Raw genomic sequence first — 23,815 nt, forward strand, 5'->3', positions numbered from 1 at the left:
GGGAGATTGTTGGTGCAATTCTCCACTGGTTAAGGTTTGATCAGTTTGATGTGAAGTAAAGTCAAGTACATCAAGGTTGACCAGATATTTGACTGGGAAAGTTCTAACTGGAGGTTAGGCAAAGACAAGTCCAATAGGAAGGTTGACAGAAGAAAAATCCAAGTGGGTCAGTATTGATCGGACACTTGGTGGTGAAAGTCCTGGTGAGTGAAGTCTGGCAGTGGGAAAATCCTAGTGCGTGAAGGTAGGTGAAAATCCTAACGAGTAAAGCTAGGTAAAAGTCCCGGTGAGTGAAGTCAGGCAGATGGAAAGTCCTAGTGAGTGAAGCTAGGCAAATGGAAAGTCCTAGTAAGTGAAGCCAGGCAGAGAGAAAGTCTTAGTAAGTGAAGCCAGGCAGATGGAAAGCCCTAGTGAGTGAAGCTAGATAGATAGAAAGACCTGGTGAGTAAAGCTAGATACATGGAAATCCAAGTGGGTCAAAGTTGACCGGACACCCGGTGTTGCGAAGCCCAAGTAGGTCAAAGGAGTGACCGGATACTTGGCACAAGGAAATCCAGATGGGTCAAGGGTGACCGGACATCTGTGGAAAAAAGTCCAAGTGGGTCATGGAAGGACCGAACACTTAGCATGAGACGGTAAGTCCAAGTGGGTCAAGGTTTACCGAACACTTGGCACAAGGAGAAAAGTCCAAGTGGGTCAAAAGATTGACCGGACACTTGGTGAAGAAATCCCAATAGGTCAAGGTTGACCAGATGCTAGGCATAAGAAGTTTCAACAGGTCACAGTTGACTGGATGTTGGGTTTGGGAACCTTGGACTTGAGTTAAGCAAGTCAAAGGGAGGTCAATCGATCAACCGATCGATTGAACCATAGTCCGATAGATCAGTCGATCGATTGGAGGTGTGCTGCGAGTGAAGACTGACCTAATTGATTGTTAGATCGATTGGGAACAATGTTGCGAGCACAGAAAGGTCCCCAATTGATTGGGAAAATGATTGAGGGCTGGAAATCTCGCGCGACGTGACGCGAGAAACGCTGAATCGATCGAGCGATCAATTCATGCCTTTTCCAGCAGAGCACAGAGACACTCTGAATCGATCGGTCGATCGATTCAAGTCTCCCCAATCGATTGATCAATCGATTGGGATATGACCGTTGCGAAGGAAGCGTCAAGTTTAAAGCCACGACGAGCCTTCTTCGTTCACAACTCTCCACCTCCTCTTCTCACGATTCTTTCAGGTGATCTAACCAGTTCTTGAAGCTTCTTATAACAAAGTATTGCTGCACTTCCATGATTAAGAGGCGTTCCACACAAGAAGGAGAAGTAAGCTAGGGTTTCCTCATTGTAAATCTTGTAAGATTTGATATTGTATCAGTTTGTATTTCTTTCTTTTTGTATTGTCTGCGTGAGAACTTGTACGAGGCTTCTCCGCCTCCGGTAGTTACCGAGAATAAGTGTTTTTATAGTGGATGAGTGAGTGAAAGTTGGATACTTAGATTAGTCATCTCTTTTTGAGGTGGATACCAAGTAAATACATATTGTTAGTATTGGAACTTGCTTCGAGAGTATTCCGCTGCAAAAGATCAACAACGACGAAGCGAGTGAGCTATTCACTCCTCTAGTTACAAATCGATCCTAACATATTTATCACTATTTACAATATTAATGATCAAACCAATCCTCTCTCTTTTATAATAAGAAAGAAAAAAAATTAAAACTCGCATAAATTATCTAACAATCAGTTTGTTTTCATATAAATTTTTTATCTCTCATGATCTATCATTCTAATATCTTAGGTTAATCATTCTATTAGAAAAATGTTATACAATATATTATAATTGGAAATTAAATAATAGATATTTGAGAGACTATACGAATGGCCCATCGTTTTATCATAATTTGGGAGTATGAAAAAAATATTTGATAAATATAGGGAAGGTGGTGCAATTTAATTATTCATTAATATTATAAATAGTGATGAATAGAATATAGTTTTATAATCCGAATGATTGCATTTTTCTTGATTGATGCTTAAGTAGTCATAAAAAATTTAAATTATTTCTCAATTTATACATATTGTCTTAACATACAAGTAAAAGGAAAAAAAAACTTACAAAATCATATAAAAAGGATCATTTGGTATGATTATTGTTTTGTTTCTTCCAAATGAAGTTGAGATTATTGGTGCAATCGATCTCTAGAATTTTAATATTTGATAATATACCAATATCAAGTTAGATTGACTAAGGGTTAATTCAAACAGAATTTAATATTTTAAAGAGTGAAATATAGTCAGGATTAAATGACTAGCAAGAGTAAGTCCTAATCGAAGGATAGGAAAATGAGAAGTCTACTAAGTGATTAGTCATAACTGGAGGTTAGACAAATAAAAGTCCTAGTGAGTGAAACTAGGTGGTGGAAATCTTGGTAAGTGAAGTCAGACAATAGAAGTCCTAGTGAGTGAAGCTAGCTGGTGAAAGTCTGGGTGAGTAAAGCAGGCAATGGAAGTCCTAGTGAGTGAATCTAGGTGGTGAAAATTTTGGTGAGTGAAGTCAAGCAATAGAAGTACTAGTAAGTGAAGCTAGACCCTAGTAAGTGAAGCTAGATGATGAAAATCCTAGTGAGTGAAGTCAAGTAATGGAAGTACTAGTGAGTGAAGTTAGGTGGTGGAAGTTCTGATGAATGAAGTCATGCAATAGAAGTTATATTCAGTGAAAACTAGGCAACCCTAAGGGAGGTAACCTTAGGTAATGAGAAGTCTTGGAGGAGTAAACTTCAAACATGTGTGACCGACTGGACCAGCGAATTCTTGATATTGTGAACACTGTTTTGCTTTATTATTTTATATTTATTATGTTAATTCAATGTTACAGGTAAGTCTTAGTAGATCAATTGATCAAACATTAAGCAGAACCAGAGAAAGTCCAAATAAATTTAGAGAACCAAATGTTTGACAGGTAAGTATAGGTAAGAACTGGAGGAGAGATTCAGTGAGGACACGTTCACGGTTGAGAGAATAGTAGGGGTTGATCTGACCTAGAATTTCAACGAAATTCGAAGTCATGACCGGACAATCCCGAAACTATCAAAATATTTATTCTTCTATATCATGCTTGTTGTGTTAACTCTGTGGTGCAAGAAAGCAAAAGTTGGAAGAACGACTTCCAAGCGCCCGAGTATGGTCCAGGCACCCGGAGGTCCGAACGTCCGGAGTCGGTCCAGGCACTCTTATGGTCTCGAATCCAGCCAAGTGTACATATGATTTGGTACACTCCGATTGGTCGACGCATGTCAGAGTCCAGGCACCTGGGAATGAATAGAGACCGCCAGATAGAGCTTCGCCCAAGTACGACCACGTCAACGGTCTAGAAGCCCTGAGGTGGATAATTCAATGACGAAGCAGGATTGGATAAGTCTTGATCCAGGCACCTAAGGTGGTCCAGGTGCCCAAAAATGACTATAAAAGGAGTCTTGAACAGTAGCCTCAGTAATCAACTTCAATGCTTATTCGTAATCATTCTACTGCTCTAACTTCATTCTACTACTATCGTACAATGCTGCTTCACTCAACTGCTGCAGATGAATCAAACTCTAACACCCGAGCTCACAATTTCTTCATCCTTGTATTGGTAAAGTTTATTTTTTCATTTACTTTATTGCTCAAGCGTAGAGTGTTATATTTTTCTTTCTCTTATTTGTACTCAATTACTCCACCAAGAGTTTATCGGTAGAGAATTTTAGTGAATTATCTATCGATAAGTCCAAGGAATCTGGATCTTAGAGTAGGAATCGCCGAAAACTTCGAACTAAATAAAAATTAATTATATTTTATTTTTTATTTTTATACTTAATTTTATTCTGCTACAGATTTGCACTTAATTTAAAAAATAAAAAAAAAAAAAACAGCGCGCCAACGGTCCTACAGAGATGTTCCTGGAAAAAGGGGCAAGGAGAATTGTTATTGCTCCAAAGCTAAAAAGGAGGAAGAGAAAGATTTGAATTACGAAATAGAGAGATTCTAAATGAGTAGTTGTGATAGCAAGGAGAAATTGTCCGAGATGAAAGAAAGGGTTACTTATTTGTTTCTTTCAATGCCAAGAATAAGATTTGGAAAGTAGAAAGAATTACGATTTAAAAGAACGAAAATTTAAACAGCTAGCACACAGATCGATCCTTCTAGACCAATATCGATCAAGTTGATCGAATCTCAAGTATATATAAAACAAACAAACTTACACTACTTGAAGGATTAGGAAATCAAAACATGCTAAACAAACCGAAACACATCGATCACGCAACATTTTCTAGGAGTTTATTGTAAACCCAAAAACAGAACCTTCAAAATAAGAGTGAAAGGCAAGAACAGCACCGACCAGTTCAGTTATAGATTCATGACATATTCTGAGATTTAAAGCCCTAAGAAATCTCAAAATTTGAAGATTATGATGACGAGAATGCTAAATTCAATGACAAGGTATTCCCTCGGGCGTGAGTTGATTTAATGAATGCAACTTTTGTTAGGCAGTGAGCTCCATGATGGCGGCAACAATGTCCCCGTCATGCACTTTGAGAGCTTTGACAGCCTTCCCCTTGGACACGCCTGCCTGTGTCATGACAAGCTCAATGTCCCGAGGCTCCACGCCAGTATCGTCAATATCCTCCTCGTCTTCGTCAGCCACTGCACTTGCAGACTCATCTAGCTTGGGCAGGACACGGCTAGCATCTGGCATCCTGAATTGCTGAGCAGCTTGGCTCTGCAGTTGGGAGCTCAAATCTTCAATCTTTGCCTCGCCAAATATCACATATGTCTCTGAGTTTGGGCTTTTGAAAACATCAGGTTTCGATATGACAAAGAGGATCTGTAAATACAGTGAAAACATACATAATGATCTTATCAAATCACTTGGTTTCTCATAAAATATGCAATGCAAGAAAATGGAGCATTTAGATAAAGGTCTGATACTTGACATTACTGAAATATCCACATGTTGCTAATGACGATGAGCAATTAAGATTTCATTGAGATTATCAAATGAGAAGGTAGATAATGATTGGAGTTGGACAAGTTACAGATACTGAGCTAGTAAACCCTTTAATGGGTTATATTATCTAAACAATCATATTTTGCACACCAATTACGAATGAATTTATCTTTCATGAAGGAGGGTGCAAGTAGATTTAGGCTTACATTCTTTGCCCTCTTTATGCTAACCCGGGAGATGCCGGTGATAGGTTTCATCCCTAATTTCAGCATAGCCTTGCGGCTTTTCTTCTCACTCCTGCTCTGCTTGGAGCTCTCATTGCCCTCAGCTCCTTGTTCCCCTGATCAAATAACCAGAAGAAATGAGCATCACAGACACAAAACATGTAGAAAAACTAAATTTGCAGCATAATGCAATTGGAGTTCGATAGTCAAAGATAGAGGAAGAATTAGTCAAACGAGAAAACATAGTGGTAGTACCCATCTAAAACACAAGGAGGTAGGTTTTTAAATTCTTTGAACCAAGTATTGGGGGTGTAATTCAATCCTCCGTTCAAAAGTATATTTGGTAGTCAATCGAGGCTCATTTTTTTACATCCATGTTTGAATCCCCTATGCCGCATTAGGCAGTATTTTTTTGTGAAGTAATATTTGATGATGATTTTGAACCGTGCATTCCTCCTGCTACTTATTTCATGTGGCATGGTTGAATTCCTGTAGTCTACTGAATTGGCTTGTTCGGGTGGGATGTTTATCACTTCTCAATAAGATACTTTTTACGCTTCTCACTGCTAATGCAAATTTCTTGAAATCCGAGAAGAACATAGAAATGGTAAAGAACAAGACAATCATTTCTCACTTCCAAATGCAAATATAAAAGAAATGAATCAGCAAATCCAGTAGCTTATCATCTTCCAATTCCATTCAGCAACTAGTGGTTGAAACTGCATAAAATATAGGGCTCCAAACTTGATTCTAACTCATATACGTAAAAATGCAGTGAAGAAACTAAGTCTTATCCTATGCCATGTAGCTAATCCTAAATATGAAGCAAGTCTCCTTCAAATGTCATGTAACATAGAAGGTTGTCAAATTAGAATTTCAAGTAATAATCCGTTGACGAGGCTGAAGAGTGAGGAAACAAACAACAATAATACATGAAAAGGAAAGAAGGCAACTTGAAAAGTCTTGTCCACCCTCCTTATCAACTCCACCCTCCCTATCAACTCCAAGTCTCGAATTGTCAAATGCCGTCTCCACCCTTGTTGTCAACTACAAGTCTCCAAGTTATAACATTCATTTTTATTTTTTTCAAAATTGTACAAATAAAATGTCTTCAATTATATTAAATCCTTGGTGTTATATTAGGTTTGGATCGTATATATGATACATTTTGTTCTACACTTGAATCATACAATACAATAAAAATTGTGGACAAAATAACTCTAACAACTATGATAGCATCTGTTAAGTTAAATTTCAAATAAGAGCATTACTCAATTTTACATGCTAAAATACATTTTCCTCAATTGTTTCGAGGAAAAGGTACTTTTTTAGAACTAAAATGAACAATAATACAAAATATGACTTTTGATCTAAAGGTTCATCCCTCACTCTCACCATATGCAATATCATTGTATAACACTAACTTGTATCTCAAACATATTGAATATGGAAAAATTGAGAATATATTTTGATTTACAACAATATCAACATCAATTAATGTTAGTACCAATTATTTGGGGGTAGACAGCATGAATGGTTCCCCTCTACTAATCTATGCAGAGTTGTATCACTAGCAACCGTTTATGACAATATATCCCCTATTACATAATTTGTACCTTCAAACTTGCAATATTCACATAAGAAAATAAAAGTGGTTTTCCTCTCATTTACAACCACATGCCCATCAATCAACCATAAGTTCTGAAGAATCAAAAATATACACAAATGCATAGCGAGGATCACTTCATAAAGCATAAACCCATATTAAGAAGTGAGTTTAGTCGAGAGATGTAGGATTCAGATTTGAGTTCTACGTCCACAACAAAAAAGCTCGAACCCTAACCATTCCTACCTCTTTTATGGTTATCCTTGGCAAGTAAAGTCATAAACCTAGTAATATTAAGAAGTAAATTTCACCTAGATATGTAGCTTTCATCTTTAAATTCTATAGGAGAACAACCCTAATCATTCATCCTCTTCTCCGCTGAAAGAATTCTCTACGTCTCATTGCCAAACTTATTGTTTCCAGTTCATAATCCAAACCACTTGACAGGATATTAAGATACACGATGCGACACAAACACTAGAAGGAAAACCAGAAATAAGTGAGAAAATAAATTTCCAAAAGAAAAAAGCAAATGGATGCACCACCTTCGACGTCATCATCGTCCTCGTCCTCGTCATCATCCTCGTCCTCATCTCCGTCGTTAACATCCTCAACGACGGGAGCGTCATCCTGAAAGAGATCAGACCGTGTACAAAGGGTTACATTTTCTTACATTGCCATGCCAAAATCGAAAAACTCCGAGCGAACAAGACCATTTGTGATTCCAAATCCTAAACCATCAGTCAGCAGGACTCAATCGAATCTAACAACTAAAACCGAAGGAATAGCGAGGGGGAAATACCTTGTTCTTCTGCTCCTCCTTGAGAGAGGCGAGGACCTGGTCCTCGTCGTTGTTCTCTTCGGTGACGATTTTGGGACCCGGCATGTCGGCGGTGAGGAAGAAGAAGACGGGCGGAATTCCTTCTCTGCGCTGTGGTTCCGGTGAGGATAAGGTTTTTATAGTATCACCCAGAGTCACTCAGATTGGGCTGCATGCATTGCACGTGCAAATATATTGGGCCGGACCAACCCAACTAGGCCCATTTATTGACCCATCGATCACCCTATACTATATGTTAGACCTTGCAAATGGCACCTTATATTTACGGAAATTGGTTATTTACTCGCTGTATTTTTTACCTATTATTTCAATTATAAATTATTGGACAAAAATTAACTGTTATTTTCTATTTTTAAAAACATATTAAAATAATATCTTAATCTATTTTTCATGTTAAAATATCTTTATTTCAAACTATAATTGTAGCTATTACAATATAAAGTAAAATTATTTCAACTTAATTAAAATTACTATATATAAAATATTTTTATATTAAAATATTTTTTTAAAATTAATTCATCTTAGTTAAAATAGTTTTAACACCATAGCGGCTATAATGGTAACAATTATGGCATATTGTTATAATAAATTTTAAGTAAGTTTAATAATTTAAAATAATTTTGACTAAATTAATAAAAATATTTTGATATTATTGTTAAAATCCTATATATAGAAAGGTGTTAAATTTCATGCCGCCTTGTGAGTTACAGCATCCACGAAATCGGGATATTCAAATTATTTACGTGTACCTCGACTCACTTCTGGGTACATCAACTCACTCAGTCATGCACGGTACATCAGACAACATATCAAAATCTTATATATAAAAAGAGAAGAATGATATGCTGCACCAATAACGAATCCAAGAATTCAAGTATGGAGTGATGATTGTGATATGAGCTGAGCAAGGCTTTTTTTTTTTTAACGGTTAATTAATTATATGTAATTAAAAAAAATTAAATGATTTTACATACAGCCTACTGTCATGGATTTACTTCGTTCAATTATTTAACAACATCTTGAATTAAGTTTTCAAGATATAGATACCTTGATATTTCCAGCACCGACGGATAAAATATTTATTAGAAAAAATTAAAAAATCTAACTATAAATTTTAAAATATTATAATTTTTATTTTTATAAAAATACATATTTTGTTCCTAGTCTTTTTCTATATCTATTTCTTTAAACCTTAATCTTTCTAAATCTACTTTTACTCACCCTTAAACCGTTCGACCACACCAAAAACCCTTAATATAGCAGTATACGTCTTTAAATATTTTAATTTAGATAAAAAAAATTATTTAAATTAAAGGGATTTTTTTACACTAGGCTCTTTCAAATCTAGGACCAGTCCTGTAACACGCTATAGAAATTTTATTATCATAGTAGCTATTATAGGGTATGCAACAAATTGATTAAATTTAACAAATCGACTAAGATGGTTAAACACAATAACTTATCTGAGAGCAGCTCGCATATCAAAGAATAAAAATAGCAATAAAAGTAATTTCCTACCAGATCGTATTCTTACATCAGCATTACTAACTAATTATTCTATTTATAAAAAAAATGAATCATTAAAGTATATATTACCTTCTTCTATTGTTAGTAGTAGGTTTTGTTTAAGTAATTAATTTCAATCTTTAAATCGCAATTAATTGCTATATGCATTTAAAAAATAATAATAATTTACGCGTCCTAAGGTCTTTGTCAATTTATTTTTATATCAATATAAAAGAGATAAATTATGAATAATTATTAATCATTAGTATAAATGATCAAGACATAAGACATAGAGAAAGACATATACAAACATGTCAATTTATTTTGTATAACTTCTATTACAGTAAATCTAACTACTGTAACAACATGGGGCGTTTTTATATTGATAAATATGTTAAAATATTTTTTAAAAAAAATCCTAATAATGAAAATGATAACAATGATGATCATGTCCGAGAGCTGAGTCGATGGACACTGAGAATATGACGCTCCTGTTGACTGGTCGAAGACTCTGAAGGCATAGATCTCCTGCTGACGTGGACCTGCAAACACAACGTCGAGCCGGGGTGGGGTTCCCCGACGATGGCCCTCCGACGCTTAGGTAAGATCTCCGGCGGAAAGAAATAGAGCAGAAAGGAAATGAGAACTGTGGCTACAGTAAAGAAGTTATCATACCTCGGCCGAAGTCTGGGGGTCCTTATATAGGACTCCCCAGAGGCACGCACACACTTCTCGAGGTGTGCACGCTCCTCAAAACATACCTGGAATGGATGTATCAGAAAAGCGTAACCGACGTCATACCTTAATGTACGAGTATATCTCTGACGTGACAGTGGAAGTTTCCACCGTACGATTTTCCGTCTGACCATGACGCGCGACCATGCCTCTTGTTGGCGGCACTAGTTCCTAGGAAGATATCGCCAACTACTCTCTTTGTCCTTTACCGGGCCGAGCGGAGGAACCGCCCAGCTACCGCCTTCCCCGGGGCGAGCGGAGGAACCGCTTGGCTAACGCCCTCCAGGCGACACCAAGGTCGGACCGATTTGGATGTCCGGTCGGCCGGTGATTTGATATCCGACTCCACCCTGTCGAGTGAGAGAGCCTTAACTGCCGGGTTGATGTCGTGTCCCTTGTTAGCCGAGCGGGATGACCGCTCGGCCTTCGTCTCTTCCCGCTTTGCCTTATGAGCGTCGGGAACTTGACGTCAGGCCGAGCTGTCAAAATGCTGGGTCGGCTATTCTTCCTGTCGCTTGGGAAGGTATCTCGCTTGATCGGACGCCTACCCTGGATGTTGGCCACTTTGACTTCCTATCGAGCGGCCTCATCTTACCACCGGATCACGTGCCTCCCCCTTAAGTCTAGTTGAAGGAGGTTGCAAGTCCGTATGACTGGACAAGTAGCCTGGTGAACGGTGGGTCGGTCGGCTAATAGATGAGTTAGATCCCGCTCGGTCTCCGTAGGACTGATCTTTCTCCCTCGGTCGGTGCTTCGTGCCTTTGTACTTGGATATTTTGGATACTTTTCCTCACCGCTTTCGAAGGGGCGCGAGCCGGTCAGCTAATACTGATGCCGTCCGAATCTCCTTGTGATGCGCGTAAATCGCCTCCATTAAGGCCAAGCACACGCCCATTAAATGTTGTCCTATGGGAGGACGCCACGTGTCATTGGCGCAGTCACCGCATGTCCGAGGTGACAGCTGCTGATGTGACGTTTGACGGTTCGAATTCAACGGTCGGATGTGTACTCCGATTCCTGTGCCCTAGATCAGACGGCTCCGCTCAGCCGGACCCTATCTTTATAAAGCCGCCTCGCCGACTCCTGCTCCATCGTTGCTGCCTTCGTGTTCGTGTGTTTCGGCGATTGTCCGCGTTCAGTGCTCCGACGATCCCCCACTTTCTCCTCCGGCACTCCATTTCCCTATAAGCTTTGACTTCTGTTCCTTCATCTTCCTTTCTGGCCTTTATCGTTTTCAGGTGTTCCGTCGTTCTATTCAATGAACCCCTTGTCGATCCTGCTCTGTTTTTCTAGCGGTCCCCTTAGTGAATCCTTCTGCTTCTTTGTTTTCCGATTATGGCCAGTTCCTCCCAGCCAGTCAACCCGGCCCCTGGTCTCTGGTATACTACCATGGAGACCAGGTTTGATGCGGGTGACACGGCACACCTTATTAACGCTTTTGACATCCCGCCCGACCACGAGATTGTCCTGGCCGGACCGTCCGATCGGCCACACAACCCGCCGACCGACACTATTGGTTTCTTCCGAGACCAATTCGTGGCTGGTCTCCGGTTTCCCATCCATCCGTTCATCATCGAGGTTTGCAACTATTTTCGAGTCCCGCTCGCCCAGCTCGTTCCTAACTCTTTCCGCTTGTTATGTGGTGTGGTCGTGTTATTCAAAGTGCACAACATCCCCCTTAAACCTCAGATTTTTCATTACTTCTACTACCCCAAACAGTCCGAGCTGGGTACCTATCTGTTCCAATCCCGCATAGGTATGGTCTTCTTTGATAGGATGCCCTCCTCCAGTAAATACTAGAAGGAGTATTTCTTCTATCTGAGATTTCCCGAGCTGCCCCACTTTCGAACTCAATGGCAGACCGCCCTGCCACCCCCGCCCGAGCTGAAGAGATATAAGACTCAACCAGACTACCTCCATGCTGCTAATATGTTGGCCGGGCTGAAGTTCGATATCCATAAGTTGTTGCCAGAAGGAGTGATGTACATGTTCGGGCTGAGTCCGAGTCGAGTGAAGCTCCCGAGCAGCCTAGGTATGAAGTTTCTTTAACCTTCTTCCTTTGAGTCTAACTGATTATGTTCTTCTTTTGCAGCCGATGTCATGATGCGTGCCCGAGCGGCTGGTATAATGAAGGCCAAACAGGTCGAAATCGAAGCAGCAGCAGCTAAGGAGATGGAGCGACTTGGGCTGCCTCCTGTTGGTTCACAGGAGGGCACAACTGGGGGAACAGCAACTGCGGGTGACGAGACCGCTGAGCGAACGCCTAGTGCAGGAGGGGTGATCGATCCAAGATCGGTCCGTGGAGCGGCTTCTGTCATTCCTCTTGAGGGTTCGGGATCCTCGGGCGATGAGGTACCGCTCTCCCGCAAGAGGCGTCGAACGGACGCACCTTCCCGATCCGCCACTTCAGATGTTTAGGCCTCTACGGGGGAAAGTGTCCCGTCTCCAACTCCCGCAACAGTGGAGGCTACTTCCTCCGATCGGACTCCGTCCGTGGGCGAGCTGCAAGAGCCACTCCCCATCCAGCCGATCACCTCCCTTCTGTTGGAGTGTATACTGAGAGCCTAAGCTTTGTAAACATTCATTATGAATAAAGAATCACATTTGGTCTAATTATATACATTTGTTTGTAGTTGTTCATTTAATTTATATTGTAGATAACATAGTATGTGGTGTCACATACAGAAGATGATGTTATCGGTACCTTATAAATTATAAACAGTAGCTCACGACCAGAATGGAAAGGAACAAACCATTAGAAAGTCGTAGTGTAATTAGGTATTAGTTTATCTTGACTATATAATTACACTAGTACACTCAGAGTGTATTGAGTAGGACCATTTGAGGTCGTTCCTTTTATACTGACTTTATAAAGGAACAAAGACCTTAGTTATTATGGAAGTGTGTGCTCTTAATCCTAATATAATAACAAGCACATATGTTTGATATTTATTTCTTTAATTTATCAATGGGTGAGATTTAGTTCGATGAATCAATAAACCCGATAAATTGGGAAATGGTATCACTCATAGTGTGTGTTGTTGATTATAGAAGGAAACTGTGTCCTAGTGATACTAGGTTGATAATGTCCTCAAGAGGAGCTCATAAAGATTGTCATGTTAAACCCTGCAGGTGGACTTAGTCCGACATGATAATAAGGTTGAGTGGTACTACTCTTGACTTAGATATTAATTAAATGAGTTGTCGAACTCACTTAATTAGTGGACATTCGATATCTTAAACACGGGAGACTAACACACTCATAATAAGAAGGAGCCCAAAATGTAATTTGGGATTGGTGCGTAGTTCAATGATAGTTCTCTAGTGGAATGAATTATCATTGATAAAATTAAGTTGTGTTCGGGCGAACACGGGATGCTTAATTTTATCGGAGACCAAAACCAATTCCTCCTCTCGGTCCCTATCGTAGCCTCTTATTTATAGAGTACTATACCCACCTATACCCACCTTCTACACCCACTCAAGGGGGCCAAGCTAGCTTGGGAATCAAGCTAGGGCCGGTAATTAGGTGGCCGGCCCTAGCTTGAACCCAAGCTAGTAGGGCCGGCCAAATAAAATTAAAAAGAATTTTAATTTTAATTTTTATTATTATGTGGAAGATATATTTTAAAGAGAATTAAAATTAAAATATCTCTCTTATAAAAGATCTACAAAAGATTAAAGAAAGAGATTAGATCTCTTTCCTTATTTGTAGATTGGAGAGATGTTTTATTTTCTCTTTAAAATTATTCACATGTTAATAAAATTAAAATTATAGATATTTCCTTTTATTAACCATGAAGAGATTTTAAAGAGAAATTTTATTTTTTAAAATTTCCGGAAACAAATTAGGAAGTTTTAATTGTTGATTGAAACTTGTCCTATTTGCCTTCCAATGATGTGGCCGGCCATCACAAATTAATTGGGGAAATTTTATTTTATTTCTCTCAATTAAATCATGACAAGGAAATTAAGGAAAATTTATTTCCTAATTTGCCTAGGCCAAGGAATATAAAAGAAGGGGTGAGGGTGCCTTCACAAGAAATAACCTCTATTGTTTTCTCTCCCTCTTTCCTTGGTGTGGCCGACCATCCTCTCCCCTCTTCCTCTTGTGGTGGCCGAACCTCCTTCTCCCTTGGAGTTCTTGTGGTGGCCGGATACTACGGAGAAGAAGAAGAAGAAGGAGAGAAAGCTAGCATCTCTTGGAGCTTGGTTAGTATTTTGTTTTTCCTCCTTGGTGAAGTTTCCCTTTGTGGCCGAACCTTGCTTGGAGGAGAAGAAGGTGGTTGGTGGTTTCTCATCTTGGAAGATCGTTGCCCACACAACGTCCGAGGTTAGAAGAGGAATACGGTAGAAGATCAAGAGGTTTTTCTACAAGGTATAACTAGTAATTTCTATTTCCGCATCATGCTAGTTATTTATGGAAATAATACCAAATACAAGAGGCTTACGTTCTAGTATTTCGAATATGATTTTTCAAGTTGTGTTCTTTTGTTTCTTTCTTTTCCTTGTGATTTGATTGTTCTCTTTGGTTAACCTAAAGTTATTTTAGGAAATTAAATATTAGCTTTCTATTAAAGGTTTTGTCTAGTGGTGGTTGCTCCCATATCCAAGAAGGCCATGTGCCTCGCCACGTCAGTACTGGGAACCTTTTATGGAAATTGATATTTAATGGAATTAATAACTTAAGGAGACTTGGGTCGAACGTGTTAAGTTCCGCAGGAGATCCAAGTCAAAACCTAAAAGAACAAATAGATTAAGTTTTGGATCAAACGTGTTAAGTTCCGCAGAAGATCCAAAATTTAATTTAAAAGAACACATGGTAGCTAGGAAAAGGTTCAGACCTTTGTACAAAATTTTTGTACAGTGGAACCTATAGGCTTTCCGAGTAGCAACCAACAATTGGTATCAGAGCTAGGGTTTTGCCTCTGTGTATTTGGTATTTAGTTTAATTATGCACATGTCATACATAATTTAGGCAGGTTAATAGTAGGATGTGCTAACTCTATGGATGCAGGATCCAACTATTATGGCTTTTAGTTAATTATGTGTGTGATTGGACCCTTGGACATGTCAAGGGCAATTTATATGTGTGTGCATGATTGTATTAAAATACAGCAGGAGCTGTATTTAGTTTTATTAGGATTTTATTTTTGATCTAGATACATGTACATTCCTTTTATGGAATATAGGATCAAAATGTAAAATTCTATTTATGTCGCGGATCGAATCTTGCAAAGCGTGGAACCTTCTAAGGACCAGAGGCGCAGCGGAACTCGGAGCAAGATGGATGCGACAGATAGACCCGGTGGCGGTGGCCAAATATGGCAGCAGCTTCGGATGACAACACACGGAGGATAATTAAAGATAAAAGCCATAATAGTTGAAAATTAGATTTTCTATTTATTGCTTTTATATTGTGCTGTGTGCATGTTAGTTTACAAGTTTAGTAGGCTAGCATAGTTAAAATTCCTCATTTATAAATAACTATGGGAGAGGGATTTTAAGTAAATCCCATGGTCTCCATTATCGGTTTGTAAGTGATGCAAACAAGCTTGCGTGGCTCTAAGTGCCTTCCTCCATAACGGATGAGCTTGTTTGCGATCACTAGAACAGACTTCCATTTTTGGATGACTATAGGAAGTTAATTAAGAGTGTGTTCCCCAACGGAAGGGCATAATCTTATTAATGGACTTAGTGTCAAGTAATGGTGTACACTTAGACACATCTAATAGTATCCTCCCAACGGAGTCACCGCTATTATTTGTGTGACCAAAATACCAACTATTAATTTTATTTGTCAAAAGTTAGTTGACAAGATAATAAAATTAATGGGTTAAACCCTCCTTTTATGAATGTTGAATTTGTATACGTCCACACTAACGTGGCATACAAAATTCACGTTGTTTTAAGGTGTTGGTTAATTTAAAATAGTATTGTTTGAGGAATCAATATTATTCTAAATTTAGAGTTCGACCAAAAGTTATTTGTGATTCTTAGGATGACTTTCAACCCATCCATCATACTTCAACAAAATAGACTTCCTGGACCAAATTACATAGATTGGAAAAGAAACCCGGACATTGTTCTTACTGCTGAAAGCTATAAATTTGTACTGACCGAGCATTGCCCTGATGCACCTAATGGTGAATCTACCCAAGAGGAGATTGAATATCATAGGAAATGGGTAAAAGCAGATGAGATGGCGCGGTGTTACATTTTGGCTTCAATGTCAAATGTATTGCAACATCAGCATCAAGATTTACCAACAGCCTATGATATCATGAACAATCTCAAGGAACTCTTTGGTCATCAGGATAGGGCTTCTAGGCAAGAAGCCATGAGAAAGATAATGACAGCCACCATGCAAGAGGGTACTCCTGTAAGGGATCATATCCTAAACATGATGGCTTATCTGAACGAGATACAGATCCTTGGAGGAGAAATTGATGGGGAAACCCAGATCGATATGATCCTCCAAACGCTACCTAGAAGTTTTGAGCAGTTCCGCCTGAACTATAATATGAATAAAAGGATTTATTCATTAGGGGAACTACTGACAGAACTTCAAGCAGCAGAAGGATTATTTCGTCACAATCAAATTCACTATGCTGAAAATGGTTCTACTTCTAAACCGAAAGGAAAGAAGAAGAAGAAACAAACTGGTTCAGCAAAGAAAGTGAAGAGTACGGGATTTAAAGCTGGAATGAAGAAGCCGAAGGGCAAGTGCTTCATCTGCAAGCAGGCAGGACATTGGAAGGCGGACTGTCCTCGTAAGAACCAAAACAAAGGTATATCTCATACTCTAGTTGTTGAAACATGTTTAGCGGTGTTATCTACCAGCACCTGGTGTGTAGATACGGGAGCCACTGATCATGTCTGCAATTCCTTGCAGGGGTTCCAGGAAACCCGACGACTATCTGAAGGGGAGATTACCGTCTACATGGGCAATGCTACTAAGGTGGCAGCTGTTGCAGTGGGAGACGTCTACTTGTCTTTTAGTAGAAATAGAAATTTGGTTTTAAGAAATTGTCTTTATGTACCCAGTTTTAGAAAGAATTTAATTTCAGTTTCTAAACTGTTTTAGATGGATATTCAGTTTCTTTCAAGAACGATGTAGTTATTAAAAGAAATAAAGTGATTATCTGTTCTGGTGCATTAGTTGGCAATTTGTATATTTTAAATCCAAATTCTTCCACAAAGCAAAACATGGAAATTTATAATTCATCTTCTAATTCTAATAAGAGAAAAGAACCTTCAGAAATGAATCAAGCATATCTTTGGCATCTAAGGCTTGGTCATATTAACTTAAGTAGGATTCAGAGGCTTATAGCCGATGGACTTTAAGTTCATTAGAGTTGGAAAATTTTCCAACTTGTGAATCTTGCTTAGAAGGTAAATGACCAAGAGGCCGCTCAAGGCCAAGGGTATAGAGCCAAAGAAGTGTTAGAGTTGGTTCACTCGATTTATGTGGTCCTATGTCTCCTCCGTGCAAGAGGAGGTTTTGAATATTTTGTCTCTTTCATGACGATTATTCAAGATATGGATACATTTACCTAATGCGCCGCAAGTCAGTGCTTTGATAAGTTCAAAGAATACAAGGTCGATGTGGAGAAACGACTAGGTAAAAGTATCAAGACACTACGATCGATCGTGGTGGCGAATACCTCTTAGAGAGTTTAGGAATTACTTATCGAAGGCCGGATTCAATCCCAATTATCTGCACTGGAACACCCCAATAGAATGGTGTAGCAGAGCGAAGGAATAGGACTCTTATGGAGATGGTTAGATCAATGATGAGTTATTCAAATTACCAATTCGTTTTGGGATATGCTCTGGAAACAGAAGTTATCGTTCGAACTTAGTACCTTCTAAATCAGTTTCTTCTACTCCCATAGAATTATGGAATGGGCAAAAAGCCTAAGACATATTCGGATATGGGTAGTCCAACACATGTCAAACCAGATCTTGATAAGTTAGAATCTCGCACGAAGTTCACGTGTTTGTAGGATATCCCAAAGGAACGAAGGTGGTTTATTTTATAGTCCTAAGACTAGAAGGTCATTGTTAGCACCAATGCCCGCTTTTAGAAGAGGACTATATAATGGATCACAAGCCCAAGAGTAAAATTGTTTTAGAAGAACTTAGAGAGGACATGTCTACTTCAGTACAGGACAAGATGAAGTACCACAAGAGACGCAACACGTGTCACACATGATACACAACCACGGACGGTGCCTCGTCAGAGTGGGAGGGTTGTAACAACCCGAAAGATTCATGTTTTGGGAGAGTCTTGGACTTGATCCCATAAACATGATCCCCGATCATATAACGAAGCACTCCAAGATATAGATGCGATCTTGGCAAAAGGCAATGAATTCGAAATAGAGTCCATGTACTCTAATAAGGTCCGGAGCTTGTAGAACCACCTGATGGAGTAGTTGGATGCAAGTGGATCTACAAAAGGAAAAGAGGATGACGGGAAGGTAGAAACCTTCAAAGCTAGGCTTGTTGCGAAAGGGTACACTCGTAAAGAGGGAATCGATTATGAGAAAACCTTTTCACCGGTAGCCATGCTTAAGTCTATCCGGATACTCTTATCCATTCTGCTCATATGGATTATGAGATTTGGCAAATGGATGTCAAGACAGCTTTCCTTAATGGAAGTCTTGAAGAGAACATCCATATGAAGCAACCAGAAGGATTTATTGAAAAGGCAAAGAGCATCTAGTATGCAAGCTCAATCGGTCCATTTATGGACTAAAGCAAGCTTCAGTCTTGGAACATCCGGTTTAATGAAGTAATCCACCATATGGATTTATTCAAAGTCCGGATGAGTCTTGTATATAAGAAGTGTAACGGAAACGTGGTGGTATTTCTTGTACTATCGTAGATGATATTTTGTTAGTTGGCAACAATGTCAAGGTATTATCGTATGTAAAGGGTATGGTTGTCCAAACAATTTGATATGAAGGACTTAGAGAATGTGCACATATTCTTGGGATCAAAGTTATAAGGGATCGCAAGAAAAGAATGTTATGCCTCCCCAAGCTTCATATATAGATACAATCCTTGCTCGCTTTAGCATGCAAGACTCCAAGAAAGGTTTCTTATCTTTTAGACATGGAGTAGCTCTATCTAAAGAGATGTCTCCAAAGACATCAAAAGAGATAGAGGACATGAAAGCGGTTCCTTATGCTTACCGTAGGAAGCCTAATGTATCGAATGTTATGTACGAGACCGATATCTCGTTTCCGTAGGCATGGTCACAGACATCGTAGTAACCTGGACAAGGACATTGATCTGCGGTAGCATATATTAAAGTACCGAGAAGGACTAGGGATTATATGCTAGTTTACCAAGCGGATGATTTGCTCCGGTTACACGGATTTTGATTTCCAATCGGATAGGGATAACAGTAAGTCTACATCGCTATGTGTTTACTTTAGGAGGTGGAGCCATTTCATGGAGGTGTTAGGAATGCGTTTGACTCAACCATGGAAGCTGAGTATGTAGCGACCTCGAGGCGACTAAAGAAGCGATGGCTCAGAACTTTCTAATGGACTTAGATGTGATTCCTGGTTTGCCCAAGATCATCACAATTTATTGTGATAATAGCGGTACAGTTGCAAACTCGAAGGAACCACGAGCTCATAAGGCGAGTAAACATATAGAGCGTAAGTACCACCTGATACGAGATATCGTGAAGCGAGGAGAAGTTGTCATCGCCAAGATTGCATCAGCGGATAACCTGGCAGATCCTTTCACTAAGGCCCTTCCGGCGAAAGCTTTCGATCGGCATGTGGAGGGAATGGGAATCAGATGTATGGTAGAAGATATGGCAACTTAGTCATTAGTATAAGTGGGAGATTGTTGGAGTGTATACTGAGAACCTAAGCTTTGTAAACATTCATTATGAATAAAGAATCACATTTGGTCTAATTATCTACATTTGTTTGTAGTTGTTCATTTAATTTATATTGTAGATAACATAGTATGTGGTGTCACATACAGAAGATGATGTTATCAGTACCTTATAAATTATAAACAGTAGCTCACGACCAGAATGGAAAGGAACAAACCATTAGAAAGTCGTAGTGTAATTAGGTATTAGTTTATCTTGACTATATAATTACACTAGTACACTCAGAGTGTATTGAGTAGGACCATTTGAGGTCGTTCCTTTTATACTGACTTTATAAAGGAACAAAGACCTTAGTTATTATGGAAGTGTGTGCTCTTAATCCTAATATAATAACAAGCACATATGTTTGATATTTATTTCTTTAATTTATCAATGGGTGAGATTTAGTTCGATGAATCAATAAACCCGATAAATTGGGAAATGGTATCACTCATAGTGTGTGTTGTTGATTATAGAAGGAAACTGTCCTAGTGATACTAGGTTGATAATGTCCTCAAGAGGAGCTCATAAAGATTGTCATGTTAAACCCTGCAGGGGTGGACTTAGTCCGACATGATAATAAGGTTGAGTGGTACTACTCTTGGACTTAGATATTAATTAAATGAGTTGTCGGTAACTCACTTAATTAGTGGACATTCGATATCTTAAACACGGGGAGACTAACACACTCATAATAAGAAGGAGCCCAAAATGTAATTTGGGATTGGTGCGGTAGTTCAATGATAGTTCTCTAGTGGAATGAATTATCATTGATAAAATTAAGTTGTGTGTTGGGCGAACACGGGATGCTTAATTTTATCGGGAGACCAAAACCAATTCCTCCTCTCGGTCCCTATCGTAGCCTCTTATTTATAGAGTACTATACCCACCTATACCCACCTTCTACACCCACCAATAGGGGGCCGGCCAAGCTAGCTTGGGAATCAAGCTAGGGCCGGCCTAGGTATGAAATTGGGTGGCCGGCCCTAGCTTGAACCCAAGCTAGTAGGGTCGGCCAAAAATTAAAAAGAAATTTTAATTTTAATTTTTATTATTATGTGGAAGATATATTTTAAAGAGAATTAAAATTAAAATATCTCTTATAAAAATCTACAAAAGATTAAAGAAAGAGATTAGATCTCTTTCCTTATTTGTAGATTGAGAGATGTTTTATTTTCTCTTTAAAATTATTCACATGTTAATAAAATTAAAATTATAGATATTTCCTTTTATTAACCATGAAGAGATTTTAAAGAGAAATTTTATTTTTTAAAATTTCCGGAAACAAATTAGGAAGTTTTAATTGTTGATTGAAACTTGTCCTATTTGCCTTCCAATGATGTGGCCGGCCATCACAAATTAATTGGGGAAATTTTATTTTATTTCTCTCAATTAAATCATGACAAGGAAATTAAGGAAAATTTATTTCCTAATTTTCCTAGGCCAAGGAATATAAAAGAAGGGGTGAGGGTGCCTTCACAAGAAACAACCTCTATTGTTTTCTCTCCCTCTTTCCTTGGTGTTGTGGCCGGCCATTACCCTCTCCCTCTCTTCCTCTTGTGGTGGCCGAACCTCTCCCTCTCCCTTGGAGTTCTTGTGGTGGCCGGATACTACTCGGAGAAGAAGAAGAAGAAGGAGAGAAAGCTAGCATCTCTTGGAGCTTGGTTAGTATTTTGTTTTTTCTCCTTGGTGAAGTTTCCCTTTGTGGCCGAACCTTGCTTGGAGGAGAAGAAGGTGGTTGGTGGTTTCTCATCTTGGAAGATCGTTGCCCACACAACGTCCGAGGTTAGAAGAGGAATACGGTAGAAGATCAAGAGGTTTTTCTACAAGGTATAACTAGTAATTTCTATTTCCGCATCATGCTAGTTATTTATGGAAATAATACCAAATACAAGAGGCTTACGTTCTAGTATTTCGAATATGTTTTTTCGAAGTTGTGTTCTTTTGTTTCTTTCTTTCCTTGTGATTTGATTGTTCTCTTTGGTTAACCTAAAGTTATTTTAGGAAATTAAATATTAGCTTTCTATTAAAGGTTTTGTCTAGTCGGTGGTGGTTGCTCCCATATCCAAGAAGGCCATGTGCCTCGCCACGTCAGTACTGGGAACCTTTTATGGAAATTAATATTTAATGGAATTAATAACTTAAGGAGACTTGGGTCGAGCGTGTTAAGTTCCGCAGGAGATCCAAGTCAAAACCTAAAGAACAAATAGATTAAGTTTTGGATCAAACGTGTTAAGTTCCGCAGAGATCCAAAATTTAATTTAAAAGAACACATGGTAGCTAGGAAAGGTTCAGACCTTTGACAAAATTTTTGTGAAAGTGGAACCTATAGGCTTTCCGAGTAGCAACCAACAAATGGTATCGAGCTAGGGTTTTGCCTCTGCGTATTTGGTATTTAGTTTAATTATGCACATGTCATACATAATTTAAGCGAGGATAATAGTAGGATGTGCTAACTTTGGATGCAGGATCCAACTATTATGGCTTTTAGTTAATTATGTGTGTGATTGGACCTGGACATGTCAAGGGCAATTTATATGTGTGTGCATGATTGTATTAAAATACAGCAGTATTTAGTTTTATTAGGATTTTATTTTTGATCTAGATACATGTACATTCCTTTTATGGAATATAGGATCAAAATGTAAAATTCTATTTATGTCATGGATCGAATCTTGCAAAGCGTGGAACCTTCTAAGGACGAGGCGCAATGAACTCGAGCAAGATGGATGCGACAGATAGACCCGGTATGGCGGTACAAATATGGCGTGACTTGGATGACAACACACGAGACATTAAAGATAAAATAATAGTTGAAAATTAGATTTTCTATTTATTGCTTTTATATTGTCCTGTGTGTGCATGTTAGTTTACAAGTTTAGTAGGCTAGCATAGTTAAAATTCCTCATTTATAAATAACTAAGTGGGAGAGGGATTTTAAGTAAATCCCATGGTCTCCATTACTGGTTTGTAAGTGATGCAAACAAGCTTGCGCGTTGGCTCTGAGTGCCTTCCTCCATAACGGATGAGCTTGTTTGCAGATCACTAGAACAGACTTCCATTTTTGGATGACTATAGGAAGTTAATTAAGAGCGTGTGATCTTCCCCAACGGAAGGGGCATAATCTTATTAATGGACTTAGTGTCAAGTAATGGTGTACACTTAGACACATCTAATAGTATCCTCCCCATCGGAGTCACTGCTATTATTTGTGTGACCAAATAATACCAACTATTAATTTTATTTGTCAAAAAGTTAGGTTGACAAGATAATAAAATTAATGGGTTAAAACCCTCCTTTTACGAATGTTGAATTTGTATACGTCCACACTAACGTGGCATACAAAATTCACGGTGTTTTAAGGTGTTGGTTAATTTAAAATAGTATTGTTTGAGGAATCAATATTATTCTAAATTTAGAGTTCTGACCAAAAGTTATTTGTGATTCTTAGGATGACTTTCAACCCATTGTCCATCATACTTCAACAAAATAGACTTACTGGACCAAATTACATAGATTGGAAAAGAAACTCGGACATTGTTCTTACTGCTGAAAGTTATAAATTTGTTGAGCATTGCCCGATGCACCCATCGGTGAATCTACAAGAGGAGATTGAATATCATAGGAAATGGGTAAAAGCAGATGAGATGGCGCGGTGTTACATTTGGCTTCAATGTCAAATGTATTGCAACATCAACATAAAGATTTACCAACAGCCATGATATTATGAACAATCTCAAGGAACTCTTTGTCATCGTGATAGGGCTTCTAGACAAGAAGCTATGAGAAAGATAATGACGCCACCATGCAAGAGGGTACCGTAAGGGATCATATCCTAAACATGATGGCTTATCCGAACGAAATAGATCCTTGGAGGAGAAATTGATGGGAAACCCAGATCGATATGATCCTCAAACCCTACCTAGAAGTTTTGAGCAGTTCCGTTTGAACTATAATATGAATAAAAGGATTTATTCATTAGGGGAACTACTGACAGAACTTCAAGCAGCAGAACG

At 38.7% G+C, this 23,815-nt stretch overlaps 1 protein-coding gene across 1 annotated transcript; it reads right to left on the reverse strand.

The window, feature by feature from the left end:
- Window positions 1-4,197: 4,197 nt before the first annotated feature.
- LOC122025445 (nascent polypeptide-associated complex subunit alpha-like protein 1) lies at window positions 4,198-7,744 on the reverse strand. The gene is made up of 4 exons (XM_042584251.1): window positions 7,616-7,744; window positions 7,359-7,443; window positions 5,190-5,323; window positions 4,198-4,860 (listed from the first exon to the last, which is right to left on the reverse strand). Exons 1-4 carry the CDS (start codon window positions 7,697-7,699, stop codon window positions 4,519-4,521), a joined length of 645 nt encoding a protein of 214 aa, XP_042440185.1. The 5' UTR covers window positions 7,700-7,744; the 3' UTR covers window positions 4,198-4,518.
- Between the last annotated feature and the right edge of the window lie 16,071 nt (window positions 7,745-23,815).

This window comes from Zingiber officinale, chromosome 9B (assembly GCF_018446385.1).
Source record: "Zingiber officinale cultivar Zhangliang chromosome 9B, Zo_v1.1, whole genome shotgun sequence".
NCBI classification, from domain to species: Eukaryota; Viridiplantae; Streptophyta; class Magnoliopsida; order Zingiberales; family Zingiberaceae; genus Zingiber; species Zingiber officinale.

Excerpts from the sequence above, each read along its gene's own strand:
- LOC122025445 (XM_042584251.1), bottom strand. The coding sequence starts at position 7,699 with ATGCCGGGTCCCAAAATCGTCACCGAAGAGAACAACGACGAGGACCAG. Across the intron at positions 7,444-7,615 it reads AGGAGGAGCAGAAGAACAAG|GATGACGCTCCCGTCGTTGA; the intron begins GTATTTCCCCCT and ends GATCTCTTTCAG. Across the intron at positions 4,861-5,189 it reads GCATAAAGAGGGCAAAGAAT|ATCCTCTTTGTCATATCGAA; the intron begins GTAAGCCTAAAT and ends CTGTATTTACAG.